At 44.1% G+C, this 20075-nt stretch overlaps 1 protein-coding gene across 3 annotated transcripts in view; it reads right to left on the bottom strand.

Annotated features, from left to right (window-relative positions):
- The window catches only part of gdpd5a (glycerophosphodiester phosphodiesterase domain containing 5a), a 56166-nt gene that overhangs the window by 12110 nt on the left and 23981 nt on the right, over positions 1-20075 (bottom strand). For all 3 annotated transcript variants that reach the window (XM_048238003.1, XM_048238001.1, XM_048238002.1), the window contains exons 3-11: positions 16374-16477; positions 14248-14341; positions 11271-11330; positions 9297-9395; positions 9084-9177; positions 7579-7727; positions 4617-4699; positions 2811-2961; positions 1501-1722 (exon numbers count right to left, since the gene is read on the bottom strand). In XM_048238003.1, coding sequence (XP_048093960.1) covers positions 1501-1722; positions 2811-2961; positions 4617-4699; positions 7579-7727; positions 9084-9177; positions 9297-9395; positions 11271-11330; positions 14248-14341; positions 16374-16477 — 1056 coding nt within the window. The remainder of the gene's footprint in view (positions 1-1500; positions 1723-2810; positions 2962-4616; positions 4700-7578; positions 7728-9083; positions 9178-9296; positions 9396-11270; positions 11331-14247; positions 14342-16373; positions 16478-20075) is intronic.

Below are 20075 nucleotides of genomic sequence, written 5' to 3'. Positions count from 1 at the left end.
GTGTGTGTGTGCCCAACGGAAAGCTTGATGGACAAGCACAGGGCTTTGGCGTGTCATCTGACTGGCCAGACCTAAATGACCTATGCCAGAGAACAGGCACTGAATTGAAGTGGACTTCCTGTCTATTCAGAGAGCCCAAAATGTGGAGTACTGGTCCAGTCTAAAGCTACAGGGAAAGTTGGCCAAACTGCCCTTTCGCAGACCACTCTGCATCACACACCATCTATAGCAATGCCAACATCAGTGAGGAGATCCTTATTTTCTGTATAAAAGCACGTCTACAGGTTCTTCCCACCAAATACAACATTTCACTGTGGTTTACTTCCATCCATTCACCCCTCTGCATGCTGCATGACCCCCCTCAACACCTGGAGTCAGTAGCCCACATTATGAACAGTTGCACATCACTTAAAGGACTGTATATTGCCAGACACAACAGACTTGTGAATCTCATTGCTGCTCAGATTCCCTGTGTGGCTGATGAAAAGCTCTATAAAAACACTACTGTACAGTCTGATTGGTTTAACTCACCTGCAAACACTTTTGTAGGAAAACCAAATACACCAGATATTGTTGTCATATCTCAGCATTCCAGAACAGTTAAGCTATTTGAAGTAGCATGTGCATTTGATCTGTTTATGGAGGACTCTTACCTTTCTAAGACTGTAAAATATCAATCATTAATATCTACCATCGAAAACCTTGGCTACAGATGCCAGCTTATTGTGCTAGTGTTTGGTAGTGACATGTACACAGGCTGGCGACCCGGGGACTTTGTATTGGGGGGCTATTGAAAACAAGAGCCAAACAGTTGGTAAAGTACTGCTCAATTTCAGCCATTATAGGAACCATGTTTATTTGGAAAAGGAGATGTTTTCTGTACCCCTGAGATTGTATTGTCACACATAACAATGTGCTGATGTGGTTTAATCTGTTTGATCATTCAAAACATGTGATTCCTAATGAAAATTTACTTGTAATGTGGAATTGAATAAAGTATCTAAAATGTGTGTGTGAGTGTGTGTGTTGATGTGTATGTCTGTGTGTGAGTGTGTGTGTGTGTGTGTGAGTGAGTGTGTGTGTGTGAGTGTGTGTGTTGATGTGTATGTCTGTGTGTGTGTGTGTGTGTGTGTGTGAGTGTGTGTGTGCGTGCGTGCGTGTGTGTGTCTAATCTATCTAACATGTGCATAATGCATTGAGTGCGTGCGTGTGTGTGTGTAATCTATCTAACATGTGATGGGCGAGGGCAGGGTGTGTGTGTCCGGGACAGCAGTGGAACCAATTTCAATCTAAATTCAAATCTTATAATATTCAATCTAAACATGGTCTCACAGCAGTAGTCCTTCAGTTCACTTTTACTCTTACAGAGTGAGCTGTGGGGTGAGTAAGAGAGCAGATTGTTCTGAAGGTGCTTTGCAGAACACAGAATGACCTCTGGAATTTATAAATAAACAAGTAAACAAATGAAATAACGGCGTGTATCTGTGTCGCAGGTCAGACCTTGTCCAGTGGGATGCCGGAGTGCCTCAGGGCGCGGAGGGTGTCGTTGACCCAAAGGTTGTAGCGAGGGTGTCCAGGCGGCGGCCGGCGCAGGCTGATCACCACGGAGACGTTGGCCCTGAGGGCCAGGCGGAGCAGGTCAGACAGGCTGCACACGGTCTGGTTCCCCGCTCGCCGGCGCTCCCGCGGCGACATGGACGACACCGTCCAGAAGGGGTCATCCTGCACGACCAATCACAGTGTGAGAACTACGACCAATCACAGCGTGAGAACCCCCACTAAGGCTCACTCCACTTGGCCTTACTGTACCCTAACCCTAACCCTTACTAGGGACAAAACTAACTGTACCCTAACCCTAACCCTCACCCTTACTAGGGACAAAACTCAAGAAGACGCCTCTTAAACAAATGTACAAGAATGTACTACTAGTACAACACACATCTACACACATTACACAAGCACCAGTACTACACACATCTACACACATTACACAAGCAAGCACCAGTACAACACACATCTACACACATTACACATGCACTAGTACAACACACATCTATACACATTACACAAGCACCAGTACAACACACATCTACACACATTACACATGCAAGCACTAGTACTACACACATCTACACACATTACACATGCACTAGTACAACACACATCTACACACATTACACATGCACTAGTACGACACACATCTACACACATTACACAAGCACTAGTACTACACACATCTACACACATTACACATGCACTAGTACAACACACATCTACACACATTACACATGCACTAGTACAACACACATCTACACACATTACACAAGCACTAGTACTACACACATCTACGCACATTACACAAGCACTAGTACAACACACATCTACACACATTACACAAGCACCAGTACTACACACATCTATACACATTACACAAGCAAGCACTCGTACAACACACATTACACACATTACACATGCACTAGTACAACACACATCTACACACATTACACATGCAAGCACTAGTACTACACACATCTACACACATTACACATGCACTAGTACAACACACATCTACACATTACACAAGTACTAGTACAACTAGTATTATTATTATTATTATTATTATTATTATTATTATTATTATTATTATTATTATTAAATCTAACCCCTGAGCCAGGCGCTATTAAATCTAAAGCCCGGTGCTATTAAATCTAATCCCTGACCAGATGCTATTAAATCTAACCCCTGACCAGGCGCTATTAAATCTAATCCCTGAGGCAGGCGCTATTAAATCTATCCCGAGGCGCGTGTACCTTGAGGAACCAGAGTCCTGCGTTGAGAGAGCGTAGCTCGGTCCAGGTGAAGAGGGAGGCGTCGTCCGACTGTCTCAGGGGGAAAACACGCTGCACGTCTGTGGTCCTTCTCAGTGTGCGGTCTCGCATCAGGAAGGGCACGCCGTCCAGACTGGGGGAGGTTGTTATTATTATTATTATTATTATTATTATTATTATTCTGTTAAACGCCCCTCATGTAGCCTGCATCAGGAAGGGCACGCCGTCCAGACTGGGGGAGGTTGTTATTATTATTATTATTATTATTATTATTATTATTCTGTTAAACGCCCCTCATGTAGCCTGCATCAGGAAGGGCACGTCGTCCAGACTGGGGGAGATGGGAAGCACTATTGTAAGCAGCATTATGAAAGGTTGTTATGATTATTATTATTATTATTATTATTATTATTATTATTATTGTTATTATTATTATTCTGTGAAACGCCCCTCATGTAGCCTGCCTCTCTGCTAAATGCCCCTCATGTAGCCTGCTGCTAAATGCCCCTCATGTAGCCTGCCTCTCTGCTAAATGCCCCTCATGTAGCCTGCTGCCAAATACACCTCATGTAGCCTGCTGCTAAATGCCCCTCATGTAGCCTACCTCTCTGCTAAATGCCCCTCATGTAGCCTGCTGCTAAATGCCCCTCATGTAGCCAGTCTCTCTGCTAAATGTCCCTCATGTAGCCTACCTCTCTGCTAAATGCCCCTCATGTAGCCTGCTGCTAAAAGCCCCTCATGTAGCCTGCTGCTAAATGCCCCTCATGTAGCCTCTCTGCTAAATGCCCCTCATGTAGCCTGTCTCTCTGCTAAATGCCCCTCATGTAGCCTGCTGCTAAATACCCCTCATGTAGCCTGCTGCTAAAAGCCCCTCATGTAGCCTGCTGCTAAATGCCCCTCATGTAGCCTCTCTGCTAAATGCCCCTCATGTAGCCTGTCTCTCTGCTAAATGCCCCTCATGTAGCCTGCTGCTAAATACCCCTCATGTAGCCTACCTCTCTGCTAAAAGCCCCTCATGTAGCCTATTTTTATTCCCATGAAATGGTCCTGGTTACTTCCTTATTCATTTGGCTGACACTTTTATCCAACACGTATCGGACCAGAAGGCCAGTGCAAGGGCCAGTCTCCAGATTATGGGGCCAGTCTCCAGTCCCCAGAATATGGGGCCAGTCTCCAGATTATGGGGCCGTTGTGGCCTACCGGTTAGGGCTTCGGGCTTGTAACCGAAGGGTTGATCCCCGACCAGTGGGAATGGTTGAAGTGCCCTTGAGCAAGGCACCTAACACCTCACTGCTCCCCGAGCGCCACTGTAGCAAGGCAGCTCACTGCTCCGGGTTAGTGTGTGCTTCACCTCACTGTGTGTTCACTGTGTGCTCACTAACTCACAGATGGGATAAATGCAGAGACCAAATTCTTTGCAAGTATACTTGATCTGATTTACATTTACAGATTACTACCAAGTCTCCAGTCTCCCGATTACTACAAGGCCAGTCTCCCGATTGCAGATGGGAATTGAACCCACAATTTTCCAGACTACTGCATGCTCACCCAGGCCTTTAGCCGCTATGCTAGTAGCGCCCCAATGCAGACGGTTAGACGCGTACCTGACATGACAGCCCCAAAGATGCAGACGGTTAGACGCGCACCTGACACGACAGCCCCAAAGATGCAGACGGTTAGACAGTTAAACGCGTACCTGACATGACAGCCCCAAAGATGCAGACGGTTAGACGCGCACCTGACATGACAGCCCCAAAGATGCAGACGGTTAGACAGTTAGACGTGTACCTGACAGCCACATCTGCCTCCAGGGCGCTGACGCTGTGCTGCAGGGCTTTATTAAAGGACATCAGGGTGTTCTCTGGCGCCAACTGACAGGGAGGAAGCAGACCAAATGGACAGATATGAACCACTGGGACAGGGGGAACATGCAGAGATGTTGAAACAGAAGCTGATTCATAATTGTGAGTGTGTGTGTGTATGTGTGTGTGTGTGTGCATGTATGTGTATTAGGGGTGGCACAGTTCATGAAAAAAAATCCGAACCATTCGGTGCGCTAGTCTCGGTTCAGAGCATGTGTGCATGGTGCGGTGTTGACGGTTCATGGAATGCGTAGTAGCCTCATGCCCACATGTGACCTCAGACAGGTTTTTCCCTTTCGCATGAGGTGTGGAGTGCTGCGGGTCACGTGTAGAAATGGCAAGTGTGAGAGATACATAGGCAGCCCGGAGTTGGGAGATGCACCAGCGTCGCATAAGTCTGGTGTGTGCGAACATTTTGGATTTAGAAAACGGTAGATAGAACTGCGACTGTGTGCAGGCGTTGTGCAACACGTAATTATGCTAGTACAGGCCCGGAGTGGCTAATCGGGAGCTTCGGGAGGATGGGCCACTCTGAATATCGTGAGCTGAAATGTATTGTTTCTGAAGTTCATTTGCTGCGCACTCGCGGCACTTTAGCAGCTCAGGCTTAACGGTCGCAGGCCCTTCCTTGCAGTTTCCCAAATATTAGCAAAGTAGCCCTCACAAAAACTGCAACCAAGTTTATATTTGCAACAGTTAAGGGGAGTCGGAGACTATGAGCGGCCAGGTCTATATGTGCAATCATTAAGATTAAGCAGTAGGCTATATAGGTCTATATGTGCATTCATTAAGATTAAGCAGTAGGCTATATGAGCGGCCAGGTCTATATGTGCAATCATTAAGATTAAGCAGTAGGCTATATAGGTCTATATGTGCAATCATTAAGATTAAGCAGTAGACTATATAGGTCTATATGTGCAATCATTAAGATTAAGCAGTAGGCTATATAGGTCTATATGTGCATTCATTAAGATTAAGCAGTAGGCTGTATAGGTCTATATGTGCAATCATTAAGATTAAGCAGTAGGCTGTATGAGCGGCCAGGTCTATATGTGCATTCATTAAGATTAAGCAGTAGGCTATATGAGCGGCCAGGTCTATATGTGCATTCATTAAGATTAAGCAGTAGGCTATATGAGCGGCCAGGTCTATATGTGCAATCATTAAGATTAAGCAGAAGGCTATATAGGTCTATATGTGCAATCATTAAGATTAAGCAGTAGACTATATAGGTCTATATGTGCAATCATTAAGATTAAGCAGTAGGCTATATAGGTCTATATGTGCATTCATTAAGATTAAGCAGTAGGCTGTATAGGTCTATATGTGCAATCATTAAGATTAAGCAGTAGGCTGTATAGGTCTATATGTGCAATCATTAAGATTAAGCAGTAGGCTGTATGAGCGGCCAGGTCTATATGTAATATATCTCATGTGTGCAGGGGAGACGTGTAGTAGGCTAATAATATATCTCATGTGTGCAGGGGAGACGTGTAGTAGGCTAATAATAACTCTCATGTGTGCAGGGGAGACTTGTAGTGGGCTAATAATAAGCCATTTTACTGAAAGGTAATAACCCTAGATCTCAAAAGCCCTCGAAAATGAAATATCATTACAATGTATGTTGGGTCCTCCTCACATGAAAGATGTAACGTTCAGTTTCAGTGAGCAAATAGCCCTGTTGAGAGAAACTAGAGGAGCTGTCCAGAGACAGGAGAGAAAGTGCACATTTACAGGGCTTGTCAATGTTATGTGGTAGCCTAGAAGCTATCTTGCATATTTAGGCTAAGCTATGTGTAGAAATAAAATAATCCGTAATATTTCAGTCAATCTTAGTGTGCTACAAAGGTACAGACGTTCCTGTAGATGGCAGTGACACATTCTACTTGTTTGCCAAATAAATTGGGGCAGCCGTATTGGGGCAGCTGTGGCCCACTGGTTAGCACTCTGGACTTTTAACCGGAGGGTTGCCGGTTCGAGCCCCGACCAGTGGGCTGCGGCTGAAGTGCCCTTAAGCATCCCCGAGCGCCGCCGTTGTAGCAGGCAGCTCACTGCGCCGGGATTAGTGTGTGCTTCACCTCACTGTGTGCTGTTTGTGTTTCACTAATTCCCTGACTGGGTTAAATGCAGAGACCAAATTTCCCTCACGGGATCAAAAAACGATGGTTCCATGCTATCCATTAGGGTTACATGCCCACCAAGTTTCGTCTACCCCGGTCTTTCAGTGTCCCGGGAATCCTTGACGGAAATTTGGATATGCGAAAAAATAAAAAAATTAAAAAATAAATCTGACTAAACCTATATGACGCCGCTTCGCTGCGCGGCGGTCATAATTAATCATAAAATGGCCCTGATATGCCACTAGACATTAAGAAATCATGTTCATTTCAAATACTTATATCACTGACAACAGTAGTCCGGCCAGGATATTGCCATTTAAAGTTGCAGCCCTCAACGGATGTTGATGTTGTGTTTTGTCATGTCATGTTGTGTTTTGGCCTGATGCGCCACCCTCTACCTATCTACCGGTACTAATCACAAAGTCAGTAGTGTTTTGGCATCCGGGTTGGCAACCTCGAATCAAGGGGGAGGGGGAGGGGATACACCACTCTACAGTAATTTGATTGCAGTACCAGATTTGGCCACAATCTTACATATAGTTCCTTTAAAGATTAAAAGGAAAAATAACACAAGAACCATACAGAACCGAAAACCATGACCTTTAAACTGTGATACGAACTGAACTGGGGGTTTCGTGAACCGTGACCTTAAAACTGTGATACGACCCAGGCCGTGGGTTTCGTGAACCATGCCACCCCTAATGTGTATGCATCCATGTATGTGTGTGTGTGCATCTGAGTGTGTGTGTGTGTGTGTGTGTAACCCACCATGGGCGCTCCCCTCCGGCCGATGACTAGGGGGCGGGGTCTGAGGCTGGTCTTGTCCATCACACAGGGGGAGGAGCTAATGGCCAGAGGGGCCAAATAGAGCGCCAGCAGCACACTCACATACACCACCACCACAACCATCTGGAACCCTGGACAAACAACAATAATAAACAACAACAATAAACAACAATAAACAACAACAATAAACAACAACAAAGGCCACGCTCACACATACACCCCCATCTGGAACTCTGGACAAAACAACAACAACAACAAACAACAACAATAAACAACAACAAAGGTCACGCTCACTTACACCACCACCAGAGGGGTATTTCTATTATCCTCTATCCACTCCCTTTCTATTTTTGGTTATCCTGGATGAATTTTGCCTTAACTTGGCTTGGCTTGCCTTGTTTCACAAAAGTGATGGCACATAAGTTACCATGGGGATTTATTCTCTGCACCTAGCCTGGTCCTTACCAGGCTAACAGCCAAGCTAAGTTAATTCTAATGGTAATTATCTTGTTCCACTGGCTCAGCTAGCTGTTATTCAAATCAGACCTCCGTGCTAATTTTTAAGGAGCTTTATTCCATTTATATACTATTTGCTAAATGTATTTGCTTGCAAAATTAAACAGATTGTCTGCCTACTGCCATATGGTTGATAGATGTTTGATGGATAGCCTACTGTAGTTGATTGGAAGTGGAAGGGCAAGTTCTCAAAGGTGTTTTCAACTATAATGTTAAGGTGTATCATATCATACTATAATGTTAAGGTGTATCATATCATACTATAATGTTAAGGTGTATCATATCATACTATAATGTTAAGGTAAATCATATCATACTATGTGCATCTTTGCAGTGGCAAGCGCTTTCTTAATGACATTGCGTGCCGAGACAATTAGCACTCACACATGGGTTCATACGTAAATTTGCATTCAGTTGGTCTACCACGCCTACTCCTGCTGTTTTCCAGAAATAGCCACGATTCCCCATTCCAAAAAGGACGACTTTACTTCATTGTTAGTCTATATCAAAAGCGGTTGTTCACTTTGTGTGAATGACGCTAATTTCTGCTTCTTTTGTATTGCAACCGTGGGCACTTTGGAGCAGAAACAAGAACGCGCACACATCCTGAATTATTTCCTGGCTTGACATAGTTGCTCATCCTGAATTGGCATTAGCGAAACGACTTGAGATTGGATGACCAGACAACACCATGTCAAACCTTGCTTTATCACTTATCTTGGATGTCTTAATTCTGCCTTTGTGAAATACCCCTCTGGAACTCTGGAACAACAAACAACAACAAACAACAACAAAGGCCACGCTCACATACACCCCCATCTGGATCTCTGGACAAAACAACAACAAACAACAATAAACAACAGCAAAGACCACGCTCACATACACCCCCATCTGGAACTCTGGTCAAAACAACAAAGACCACTCTATAGGAGGATTGGATTTTAGGATGTATACATTAACCAATCACTCACTTGATCTCTCTCCACGCACAACAAACCCTGCCACCAACCAGCCGAGGGCCGTCATCACGACAACTGCTCCAATGTGCAGGAACGGACCCGTGAACTGGACAAACACACACACACACACATAAACACACACACAAAGAGGGAGAGAATGTATTAAGTGGTGTGTGTGAGTACAAGTGTGAGCAGGAGTGAGAAGTGTGAGGGAAACTTGTGCACCTGCAAAGAGATGATGACAATGTCCCACTCAGTCCTCCACAGGTTATCGATGGACACCACACCTGTGATGGTGGTAAGCAACACAGCCAGCACACACACCTGTGGAAGAGGAGCAGAACAGGTGCAGGTGAAAGAGGTGTCAGGTGGAGTATGAGCAGTGTCAGGTGGAGGAGTATGAGCAGTGCCAGATGGAGGAGCAGCATCAGGTGTCAGGTGGAGTAGGAGCAGTGTCAGGTGGAGGAGGAGCAGTATCAGATGGAGGAGCAGCATCAGGTGTCAGGTGGAGTAGGAGCAGTGTCAGGTAGAGGAGTATGAGCAGTGTCAGATGGAGGAGGAGTAGTGTCAGATAGAGGAGCAGCATCAGGTGTCAGGTGGAGTATGAGCAGTGTCAGGAGGAGGAGGAGGAGCAGTGTCAGATGGAGGAGCAGCATAAGGGGTCAGGTGGAGGAGGAGCAGTGTCAGGTGGAGGAGGAGGAGCAGTGTCAGGTGGAGGAGGAGGAGCAGTGTCAGGTGGAGGAGGAGCAGTATCAGATGGAGGAGGAGCAGTGTCAGGTGGAGGAGGAGCAGTGTCAGATGGAGGAGGAGCAGTGTCAGGAGGAGGAGGAGCAGTGTCAGATGGAGGAGGAACAGTATCAGGTGGAGGAGGAGCAGTATCAGATGGAGGAGGAGCAGTGTCAGATGGAGGAAGCAGTATCAGGTGTCAGGTGGAGGAGGAGCAGTGTCAGATGGAGGAGCAGTATCAGGTGTCAGGTGGAGGAGGAGCAGTGTCAGATGGAGGGAGGAGCAGTGTCAGATGGAGGAGGAGCAGTGTCAGGTGGAGGAGGAGGAGCAGTGTCAGATGGAGGAGCAGTGTCAGATGTCAGGTGGAGGAGGAGGAGCAGTATCAGATGGAGGAGGAACAGTATCAGATGGAGGAGGAGCAGTGTCAGATGGAGGAGCAGTGTCAGATGGAGGAAGAGCAGTGTCAGATGGAGGAGGAGCAGTGTCAAATGGAGGAGAAGGAGCAGTGTCAGATGGAGGAGGAACAGTATCAGGTGGAGGAGGAGCGGTATCAGATGGAGGAGGAGCAGTGTCAGATGGAGGAGGAGCGGTATCAGATGGAAAGGAAAGGCTGAAATAGTGTCAGATGGAGGAAAGAACAGTATCAGGTGGAGGGAAAACTGAAAGTATCAGATGGAGGAGCAGTGTCAGATGTCAGGTGGAGGAGGAGCAGTATCAGGTGGAGGAGCAGGAGCAGTGTCAGATGGAGGAGTAGTGTCAGATGGAGGAGTATGAGCAGTGTCAGATGGAGGATGAGCAGTGTCAGATGGAGGAGGAACAGTGTCAGATGGAGGAGGAGCAGTATCAGATGGAGGAGGAGCAGTGTCAGATGGAGGAGGAGCAGTGTCAGGTGGAGGAGGAGGAGCAGTGTCAGATGGAGGAGGAGGCAGTATCAGGTGGAGGAGGAGCAGTATCAGATGGAGGAGGAGCAGTGTCAGATGGAGGAACAGTATCAGGTGTCAGGTGGAGGAGGAGCAGTGTCAGATGGAGGAGTATGAGCAGTGTCAGATGGAGGAGGAGCAGTATCAGATGGAGGAGGAGCAGTGTCAGGTGGAGGAGGAGCAGTATCAGATAGAGGAGCAGTATCAGGTGTCAGGTGGAGGAGGAGCAGTGTCAGATGGAGGAGCAGTGTCAGGTGGAGGAGGAGCAGTGTCAGATGGAGGAGCAGTATCAGGTGTCAGGTGGAGGAGGAGCAGTGTCAGATGGAGGAGGAGCAGTGTCAGATGGAGGAGGAGCAGTATCAGATGTCAGGTGGAGGAATGAGGGCAGATTATTACGTAAACAGCATAGACGAAGATTGAAACCGGAACAGATGTAGGTTTCAGAAATATGGTGAATAGATAGATAGACAGATATATTTAGTTTTATGTTTGAAAGGTATAAGTATTTCAGTGCAATGTGTCAGCATTTACACAGGACAGGTCACTTAAGTACCTTGTGGATCCAGAACAGGTTCATCTGTTGTCCCAGTGCTATGTGACATAGTGCTAACCCCTGAGAATAAAAGAAAAACAGTAATGTTGTACAGTAATGGCAGCATTTAATTATGTTTCAATATGCATTTATGTCTTAAATATTTAGCCAAGAACAAATTCAGACAGTGCTGACATTAGAATAGTTCAAAGCAAAGATATGGCCCCAGCTGTGACGCAACTGGCTGGGGCACCTGCACTGTACGCCGGCAACCCGGGTTCGATTCCCGCCCTGTGGTCCTTTCCGGATCCCACCCTTGCTCTCTCTCCCACTCACTTCCTGTCATTCTCCACTGTCCTATCAAATGAAAGGCATAAAAAGCCCAAAAAAAAATATATATATAAAAAAAGCAAAGATATAAACAGGAACAACACATCCTCATGGATTCCTGCACTACTACAGTACACAGTGTAATGAAAGTGTATCGAATAAGTGTAATGAAAGTGTATCGAATAAGTGTAATGAAAGTGTATTGAGTAAGGGTAATGAAAGTGTATTGAATAAGTGTAATGAAAGTGTATTACACAGTGTAATGAAAGTGTATTGAATAAGGGTAATGAAAGTGTATCGAATAAGTGTAATGAAAGTGTATTGAATAAGTGTAATGAAAGTGTATTGAATAAGGCTAATGAAAGTGTATTACACAGTGTAATGAAAGTGTATTGAATAAGTGTAATGAAAGTGTATTGAATAAGTGTAATGAAAGTGTATTGAATAAGGGTAATGAAAGTGTATTGAATAAGTGTAATGAAAGTGTATTGAATAAGGGTAATGAAAGTGTATTACACAGTGTAATGAAAGCAGGACCGGGCCACTTTTCAGCCCAGGAGTTTCATGCCCAAGACCGGCCCCCTTTTTAGTGGTGGTGGAAATTGAATAAATCAACAGTTCAGCTCTTGCCATCCTGTAGTTTTTAGTAATATTCCACTATTCCACAAGGATAGGTTGATAAGTTAACAAAAACAGGAAGAAAGAAAAAAGCATTTGAAATGTATCCCACAATTCCACAGAGGCATACTGAACTATTGTTTACATGTTTTTCTGCATATATATCATATTGTTGTTTGGTGATTTACTCCTTTACTACACCCACTTCTGAGCAAACAAGGCACATAGCTGTCATATACTGTTCTTTCTTACAGTAAATAACGGTTCTTTCTTACATTAAATAACAACATTTCATATTAATTCATATGGTTTACTCTATTGTCCTCTCTAGCCCAGATAGCAGAATCTGATTGGCAGATAGCGGACCGCTGGTGGTATGCCGCCGCTGGCGTGCCATTTGTGGTCCACTGTTGGACTACCATCTCTTTAAATTTAACTTGTCATGAATATTAAGAAAAGTTAATAAAAATGATATATGGAGTATAACAGAACAAATGAAAAAGATTTTAGACCAATAGTGGCAACATATTGGGCAATTTGTATGCAACCCGCCAGAGAACCGATGTGCAAAATGCCAGCGGACTGCGAGCTATGCCCCCAATGGACCGACAGTGGTCCGCCAGCCTCTTTGCTATCTGGGAGGCTAGCCTACTTATCCCTCTAATCATGTAGCTAATTTTGGGCTCATCATCTGCTCAGAGGCTACTTTTGTTTTTAGGCCTACTGCATACACAGATCAAGCTTGAGTTGTGTTATCAATATTTGCATAATATTTTGCAAAATCTATGAATAATACCATATTGACGATACAAAAGGCCAATAGGCCTATTTTAATTAATTTAATATGTTGCTTGTGAATAGGTTGACAACGCTACAACATCCAATATTAGCCCTATAATTATGCCGTTAATAATGATGGCTATATCTCTTTACCAGTTGCCACTGTTACGAAAATACATAAGCTACACCCAGGTACACACTGATACTAATTGTTTTGTTTATTTTTTAATGGCACCTGCTACACAACAACAACTTCGATGTGGCTGGCGGTCCCTCAGGGGGTGGGGGCTACACCCTTAATTGACTCTGCGATGAGGGGGGCACCTGTGCTGGTTGGGGTTTGGGAACATGGTGTTTTTTAATGGAGGAGTTGTGTTGACTCTGAAGGCGGTGGTGGATGTTGGTTCTTTTAGTATTTTGGCCTGGTGTGATCAGCGGAGGCCTACCAAATTTCTCCAGGATTGGAGGTGTCCCTTTGAATGAGCTGACGGGTTTTAGTTGTTTTTGGCTAGCCATATAGTTTTGTTTTCGATGCGTTAATGGGGTTGCCTAGTATCCACCGGCGGGTTCATGCGCCAGCACACTTGTACATGGAAATACCTGGGGAATACACTGCGTTTTAAACAAACTAAAACTGCACATCCTCGGAAGGAGGACAAAGAGAAGGCAGCTGTCCTGAGAACAGTCCCCGTGAGACGAGGTAAGCTCCATCTACCTGGGGAATCTGTCTGGTGCCGTTTCTTTTGGTTTTGGTTTGTTTACATACACTCACGCACACAACACACACACCAACACTTAGTGTTGCTCCCGTTTCCCTCCACACACATGTTTACGGGGGTTTGATGAGCCGGGAGGGTTAACTGGGACGTAAAACCACTTATGTCTGTCCTCTTCAAAAAATAAATCTGGGAACTTGGCACTTCCGTCCTCCCTGACGCTTATCACTATACGGCCGGCCTGCCTATGGTAGCCTATCTGAGAAAACTTTTTAGAAAAGACGGGCTATGTGGACCCAACCAACTCTTCTTGGGAGGGAAGAACAACCCATGCAGAGGCTGCGGTGTTAGGCATAGAATGCGGAACGTGTGTAGCCAACTTTAGGAGAAGATAAATTAACGTGGCAAATGTCAATATTTTCCCCTCGACCGGCCCAAAAGTGAAGCGGCCCACCGGGAATTCTCCTGATTCTCCCGATTACCCACTCCGGGCCTGAATAAAAGTGTATTGAATAAGTGTAATGAAAGTGTATTGAATAAGTGTACTTGCTCACCATTAGGATTGTGGTGTAAGTGAACCCCACGACTGTGGTGGTGAGAATGGGCACAGTGCCATCGCTCCACTCTCCTGAGCGATTGTACAGCAACCTGTAGGAGCACAACAGAGAACACATGGACCAGCTTACTCACCTATTCACACCAACATACAGGGCTTAGGGAAGGCTCGTCACAAAACCACATGCCTCGTTTTGGATATACACTATATGTACATGTGGATGGAGGGGAGAGAGATGGATGGATGGATAGGAGGATGGATGGATGGATGAGGGATGGATGGATGGATGGATGGATGGATGGATGGATGGATGAGGGATGGATGGATGAGGGAAGGATGGTTGGATGAGGGATGCATGGATGGATGGATGAGGGATGCATGGATGGATGCACACATGATTGTTGATTAGATGGGTCTGTGCTAGTGTTACCCAAAAGGTCAGATTTAGTCATATGTGCACTGCTACATAACAACACAATAATGATGCCAAATGTTGAGAAAGTTTAGGGGCTCTCTTTTAGCAATCTGAAATGCCCCAAGTCTTCAATGTATATGACATATTGATGTAGCATGAATAAAGAGAGATGGATGGATGCATAGACGGCAGTAAACCCATTGTAGGGGATCTGAATGGTCAGATGGTGCGCAGGAAGACTTCGGGCCCTATCATGACATTCTAAAGTGCATCGTCACTCGTCAATAGTCTATTCAAATTTAGTAGGATGTCCAGTTCACATTGGGAGGGGTTTCGTTATCAAACGTGGAGCGCATGGCGCAACAAGGTGTTCCTAGGTTTTTTAATCAGTCATATGGATGTGTTTGGGGTGTAACATAATTTTAAACCAATGAGAATGACATCTGTCATTCCCTTTAACGGCGCAAAGCGCGATATGTCAAATAAATGCATCGGTATTTTGGCATTCAACGGCATTTGAAGGAGGCTGCTTTATGAGACCGTATGGAATAGTCATTCTTAAACCATGCTTTACTAAAACCTAGCATAGCCTTCACGCATTTGCACTCGTCTATTATTTGAACTCATTGGCAAAGTGAAACTAACTTCACCAAAGAGTCAGTCAACGACAAGACAGTTATATGCAGTTACTTTCACTATTGACTGACAATGGGTTACCACCGAAAACATAGGCTGGAAAAAGCAACACTTAACCCTAATGTTGCTCAAATGACTGAATAAAACAACATTTATCCTGCATAGGAGTTGTTTGTATCTCGTGACAGTGCGTCTTCAGCTGTGCTCCATACGTGTCTCTCGCCTCTCCCCTAATCACTTTTAAACGTCATTACCAATTTGCAAAATGATGGTGAATAACTACTCATCATGAGATGTACAGTATTTAAGTAATATCTTTATTCTAATTATGTTTCCCATTGTAATCATGCAATTTGTAATGCTTTGCATGGACGATGCGCTGGTGTGCGTTCATGAATGATAGAAGGATGGTGCGTGCACCTGCCAATATGACTGTTGACATGCGCTCTTAAAATAGCATATGAACAACTCGCCATTGACTTCTGACCAGGTTTAGGTGGTGTATGATAGCGATTTTTGGACAACGCGCCAGGCCCCTCCCTATTGCCACACCCCTGGGCGCAATGCTTGAAATATAAACGTGCAAAATACCGAATTCAACTTTGCGCGGCTGAATTACGAACTTTACGCCATGCGCTGGTACCCAAAATACAGCCCATTATCTTACCAGTTAAACTCATGTAGTCACTGTGTATCTTACCAGTTAAACTCACAGTAGTTGTTGTAGTTAAACTCATTGTAGTCATTGTGTATCTGACCAGTTAAACTCGTTGTAGTCATTCTGTATCTGACCAGTTAAACTCGTCGTAGTCGTTGTGTATCTGACCAGTTAAACTCGTTGTAGTCGTTGTGTATCTTACCAGTTAAACTCGTTGTAGTCATTCTGTATCTGACCAGTTAAACTCGTTATAGTCGTTGTGTATCTCACCAGTTAAACTCGTTGTAGCAGTTGTTGTGTATCTTGCCAGTTAAACTCGTTGTAGCAGTAGTGGTGTATCTTGCCAGTTAAACTCGTTGTGGTCATTGTGTATCTTGCCAGTTAAACTTGTTGTAGCAGTAGTTGTGTATCTTACCAGTTAAACTCGTTGTAGTCGTTGTGGGCCTCCCACCAGAAGTAGGACCAAAACAGCAGCAGGAAGAAAGAACAGCACAGGATGAAGAACCACGTGCATTCCCACTGCAAGAACAACAACAGGTCAAGCACATAGGCCTACTATAGGCTGCAGTGTATATTTTTATGTTCTGTCTGTATTTTAATAATATGAAAACTCATTATTTTTATTGCTGATATTTGATGTTGTTGTTGTTATTGATATTGTTGTTATTATTACTATGATTAGATAGATAGATAGATAGATCCTTTATTGATCCCCAGGGGAAATTCAAGAACCAAGATTAGTATGTTTATGTAGGGTTTTCAACTATATTTGATACTATTATTTTTAGTGCTGTCAAAATTAACACGTTAATCTCCGCGATTGATTTTGAAATACATAACGCTTTAAAAAATATTAACGCAATTAACACATTTTGTATACCTACTTCCTTTATAGGGGGGCTGATGTCACGTAAAGCTGCGAAACCGAGAGGCAGACATGATAAATGAGACGTATCAGGTAGAGGAATCAGTGACGGAAGTGGAGGTGCAGGGGTGCGGCCACAAGACTTGTTATTTTCCGTGTAGACAGACCCATGGCTATATGGACATGCAACTGTGTTCTGTTTCCAGAGCATGCTTTCTCTGTCTATAATCTGCAGGGTTAGGGCCTCCTCAACGAGGAGATTGCTGGTCCGCGGATAATTTGTGGCACAATCGAATGGTATAATTGAAGACCGCAGACCGAAAGAAGAAGAAACTTAACGTTTTCCAGAATAGGAAATATTTCTTAATTGGGTGTTATCAAATAAAGAGGCATAGCATTAGGGGGTAGTGGTGTGAGTGTTCATTCAATGTGTGTGCGCAATGAGCAAGTGAAACTGTTGAACCAGTGGAGATTAATCTATTAAATTACTTATTTCATGAATATCTTTCTTATCTTGTATATCTATAGGTCTCCGCAAAATCCACTAAGAAGCAAACACAAGTCCAAATCCAAAAACCTTCACTGCTGCTTTGCCTTCATAGGCTCCCTCCCCTCCCCTCCTGTCCTTCTGCTCCCTTCCTTCTCTCACTTTCCAGCATACAGACACACGTGGCAGGCCTTGCCATGTGTGGCTCAGTGCTTAGGGATGACACCTTGGCGAGCTGGCCGGGAACAGGCTGTGGGGGGTGTCCACTGACAACATTACTGATAACCCTCCACAGCGTCTTTTTAACTAGTTCCACTCTATTCATAGACAAGTGAGGCTAACAGGAGCGTAAAGACATCACTGCTGATTATGGTTTAAAAATAAAACCCAATACATTTTTCACCGGCAAAGATGAAATATCAAACTTTAATGAATTCTATTTGGAGATTCATAAAGACTTCATGTTGAGAGAAGATTTATAATTTTATACCAGTCGCATTCAACTGTTGTCGGAAGGACTGATTTCAGACATATACCCCTCAGTGAGATTCAGAATTAAATAACATGCTCCCTTTGGTACAGGATATGTATAGGAGGACCTGCTCTATGTAAATATATACAGTATGCTGCACGTGATTAATATATATGCTGTACGTGATAAATATATATGCTGTACGTGTCGTGTAATGATAAATATTCTGTACGTGTCGTGTAATGATAAATATATATGCTGCACGTGTAAGTAAGGGATAATGGACGACATGGTGGTCTGTTCACAGAAGTTAATGCACGGTCGAGGTTGTAAAACGGCCCTGACGCGAAGCGCAAATAATTTCTCAACTTGCAGGACAAACTGCCGTTACTAGTTCTAAATGGATGGTTGCTACGGCCAAAGGCCAGTCGTTAGTTCTATCTCTCCCGTTGTCAAGCGGGCATATCCCAAGATTCTGATGAACTTTAGCTTTGAAACATCGCTATTTTACTTAGCCTGCTGTCATCCATCTAGCTAAAAGCCACCTCCGTCATATGCTACAATGTTGCCATGTTCTGAACGTCTGCATTTTACAGCTCCGGATGCAACGTGACAGTTCATTTAAACTTCACAACGAAGTTCGGCGAATTAATATACAAGTGTGATAATGGCCAAAAAATGGATCTACTTCATAGGTGTGCAAATAACATACGGTTAATGGTCGTTCTAAATTACGTAGGACAATGGGAAATTCAACCAAGCAGTGGAATAATGATAAATGTATATGCTGTGCGTGTTGTGTAATGATAAATATATATGCTGTACGTGTAATGATAAATATATATGATGTACGTGTCGTGTAATGATAAATGCTGTATGTGTAATGATAAATAAAATATATATATGCTGTAGGTGTAATGATAAATATATGTGCTGTACGTGTAATGATAAATATAATATATGTGCTGTACGTGTAATGATAAATATAATATATATGATGTATGTGTGATGATAAATATATATGCCGTATGTGTAATGACGAGTCAGTGGGAGGGAGTAAAGAGGGGACTGTGATGTTGTGCGAGGAAGTGTGTGTGTGTGTGTGTGTGTGTGTGTGTGTGTGTGTGTGTGTGTGTGCTTCACCCTGGACTGACCACCATAAGCGGGATCATATTTAACTGGCTCCCAGGTCGCCTTGGGCACCAGGAGAGAGTAGGCAGGGACAGTCACATGAGAATCAAGTGGGAGAGACGCTGATGTAAACATCGTCAGGGTTCAGGGGGGTATTCCAAGTACGTGGTTTAGTGACAAACCTGGGTAAGTTAACTCAGAGTAAGTGGTAGACCTCCTAATAGAAGAACTGTATGGCTTCATTCTCCTAACACAAAAATACCATAGGGCTCTTGTAGAAGGTTTACCACTTACTCTGAGTTAATATACCCAGGTTTGTAACTAAACCACATACTTGGAATACCCCCCTGATGTAAACATTGTCAGGGTTCTGTTTATGTTTCGCATAAGTGGGAGAGACGGTGATGTAAATATTGTCAGGGTTCTCAAAGTCAAAGTCAAAGTCAAAGTCAGCTTTATTGTCAATTTCTTCACATGTTCCAGACATACAAAGAGATCGAAATTACGTTTCTCACTATCCCACGGTGAAGACAAGACATATTTTACCAATTTTAAGTCCACAGACAAACATAACATTCAAGTAAACAAAAAAGTAAGTAAATAAGTAAATAAGAGGGCACATATAATAATGAAAAAATAAGAGCAGCAAAATTTTTGTTGAAATTGTGCATAGACAGTCAATAAAAAAAACTAGTGCAAAGTCAGGCCAATAAGAGGCTTGGGTAGTTCTGTTTGACCTGAGTAATGAAGAAAGTGGCATAGTGGTGCAAGTTATGTAAGAGCAGCAGAAGTGTTGTGTTTTCAGGACAACAACACCAAGTTGTAAAGTGTACAAGTGTGCAAGTGTTCAAGTGTGCAAGTGGAGTAGTGCAGGCGGCCATTGTGGGTCCAATGTCCAGGATGTTATGTAGCTGAGGGTGGAGGGGGAGAGGAGGGAGAGAGTTCAGCATCCTTACAGCTTGGTGTATGAAGCTGTTGGTGAGTCTGGTAGTGCGGGAGGCGCGGAGGCTTCTGTACCTCTTCCCAGAGGGCAGTAGATCAAACAGATTGTGAGCGGGGTGACTTGCATCACTCACAATTTTGGTCGCCTTTGGGGTGAGGTGGGTGGTGTAAATGTCCTTCAGGGAGGGGAGTGAAGCACCAATGATCCTTCCAGCTGTGT

The sequence above is a fragment of the Alosa alosa genome, chromosome 2 (assembly GCF_017589495.1).
Source record: "Alosa alosa isolate M-15738 ecotype Scorff River chromosome 2, AALO_Geno_1.1, whole genome shotgun sequence".
Classification (NCBI taxonomy): Eukaryota; Metazoa; Chordata; class Actinopteri; order Clupeiformes; family Clupeidae; genus Alosa; species Alosa alosa.
The sequence above is the reverse complement of the archived record's forward strand: the minus strand, read 5'-3'. Positions and strand labels throughout refer to the sequence as shown.